This window comes from Fukomys damarensis, unplaced genomic scaffold, assembly GCF_012274545.1.
Source record: "Fukomys damarensis isolate Sample0158 unplaced genomic scaffold, DMR_v1.0_HiC HiC_scaffold_13590, whole genome shotgun sequence".
Classification (NCBI taxonomy): Eukaryota; Metazoa; Chordata; class Mammalia; order Rodentia; family Bathyergidae; genus Fukomys; species Fukomys damarensis.
In genome coordinates, this window is record NW_022914502.1 from 1 (window position 1) to 1,721 (window position 1,721).

The window sequence follows — 1,721 nt, forward strand, 5'->3', positions numbered from 1 at the left end:
AAAAACTGCCAAAATACAGAAGATATTGAGAAATGAATGAAAAATCAAGACCATGACATAGTGACAACTATTTGTAATGTAAAATTGATATTAAAATGCCATAGGGAAAATGAACACAACACAGATATTTGTTAATATGTAAATTTCCTACTAAGATAAAGTCACATTCAGGAGAGATACTTCACTTTATTCATTGTTTTTTCTTCAGAATTAATAAAAATGCCTAATCAGTGAAAGAATGATTGAAGGGCATGCAACAATTAAGAATAATGAAGCATATCCACTGATCTGAAAATTGATTTAATTTTACGTAGTGGATATTCCTACAGAATTATATGGACTCAGTTTCCACAAGATAACATGTATACCTATGAAGGTATACCTTGGATGAACCTTTAAGTGTATAGATATTTCTAAAATGAAAATAAATGTACTCTATCTTTAAATACACATGTAGGCACTTATATTGGTTTTATTATTTGTAGACTGTACAGGACCTCCTCCAAGACAAAATACAGAAATTCTGTCAGGTGCCTGGCCTGACCAAGCTTATCCCGAAAACACTCAGGCTACGTACAAATGCCGCCCTGGATACAGAACTCTCGGAACTATCATAAGGGTCTGCAGGAATGGGGAGTGGGTGGCCCTTAATCCAGCCAGGATATGCCGGAGTAAGTACCTCATATGTTGGTGAAAATTACAGAAACTTTCAAAGACTTTTGACAAAAACTTTTTGTCAAACACCTAATAATTTGACATTTATCGGCTGAATTATGTCATATTTTCATTTTAAAACAAAATAATTCGTCATTATTTTAGAAGAGGGGAGTAACCCCATGAAAATAGAAAGTAAAAGCGGCAGATGCATTCAACTCCAAAATCGCTTTGGCATTTTCAACTTTCTTTATATTTAATGCTGTCCTCTAGTCTGATATCAAATATATTTGTCCCCCAACTCCTACATAAAGTGCTCACTTTGTATGACTCACTAATATTATTCATATTTGCTCTTGCTTTAGAAAAGCCCTGTGGACATCCTGGAGATACTCCCTTTGGTTCTTTTGAGCTCATGGTAGGAGATGAGTTTGAATATGGTGCGAAGGTTGTTTATAAGTGTGATGAGGGGTATGTAGTCAATACAAAAGACGTTGATAATGAAATAATACATGGGAACTGCATAAGATTTTATTTTTAAGGTGACTATTTTTCTATGAGCATTTAAAAAGTAACACAGTGAAAAATTAAACTATGGGGTATACATGATTGTATTTAGATACCATGTGATCTCCTTCGCATTGAAATATCAAATGAAGCCATAATTACAATATTGTTGTCCTATGTATAGAAGTAAGTGTTCATCCAACAGTTCTTTACTCCACTCTGCTACTTGCAGAAAGTTATGAGAATTCCATGTGATAGAGATTAGGAGAACTGTAACAACTAAATTACATGGTATACAAAGCATATTTGAAGGATAATGGTTGCTTGTGCAATGAACAAAACAATGCTTATTTGCAAATGAAGGAAACAATTGTTCATATAGAATTACTTGGTGGGCCTGCAGGATTTTTTTAAAGAAGAAAAAGAGGAAGGGATAGTGGGAAGGAAAGAGAGAGAAATGGAGAAATTTTAAAAAGAGTGAAGAGAGGGAGGAAAGAAAACAATGCTAGAGAGGAGGGAAGGGAGAAGGGGAGAGGGAAGGAGAAAAGAAGAGAAAAAAA

At 34.3% G+C, this 1,721-nt stretch overlaps 1 protein-coding gene across 1 annotated transcript; it reads left to right on the plus strand.

Moving 5' to 3' along the window:
* Nucleotides 1-457: 457 nt before the first annotated feature.
* On the plus strand, nucleotides 458-1,626 carry Cfh (complement factor H; the record flags this gene model as incomplete). The annotated part of the gene is made up of 2 exons (XM_010622434.1): nucleotides 458-671; nucleotides 1,020-1,626. Coding segments are annotated over 2 exons (390 nt in total), but the record flags the coding sequence as incomplete, so codon positions are not given.
* Nucleotides 1,627-1,721: the final 95 nt, after the last annotated feature.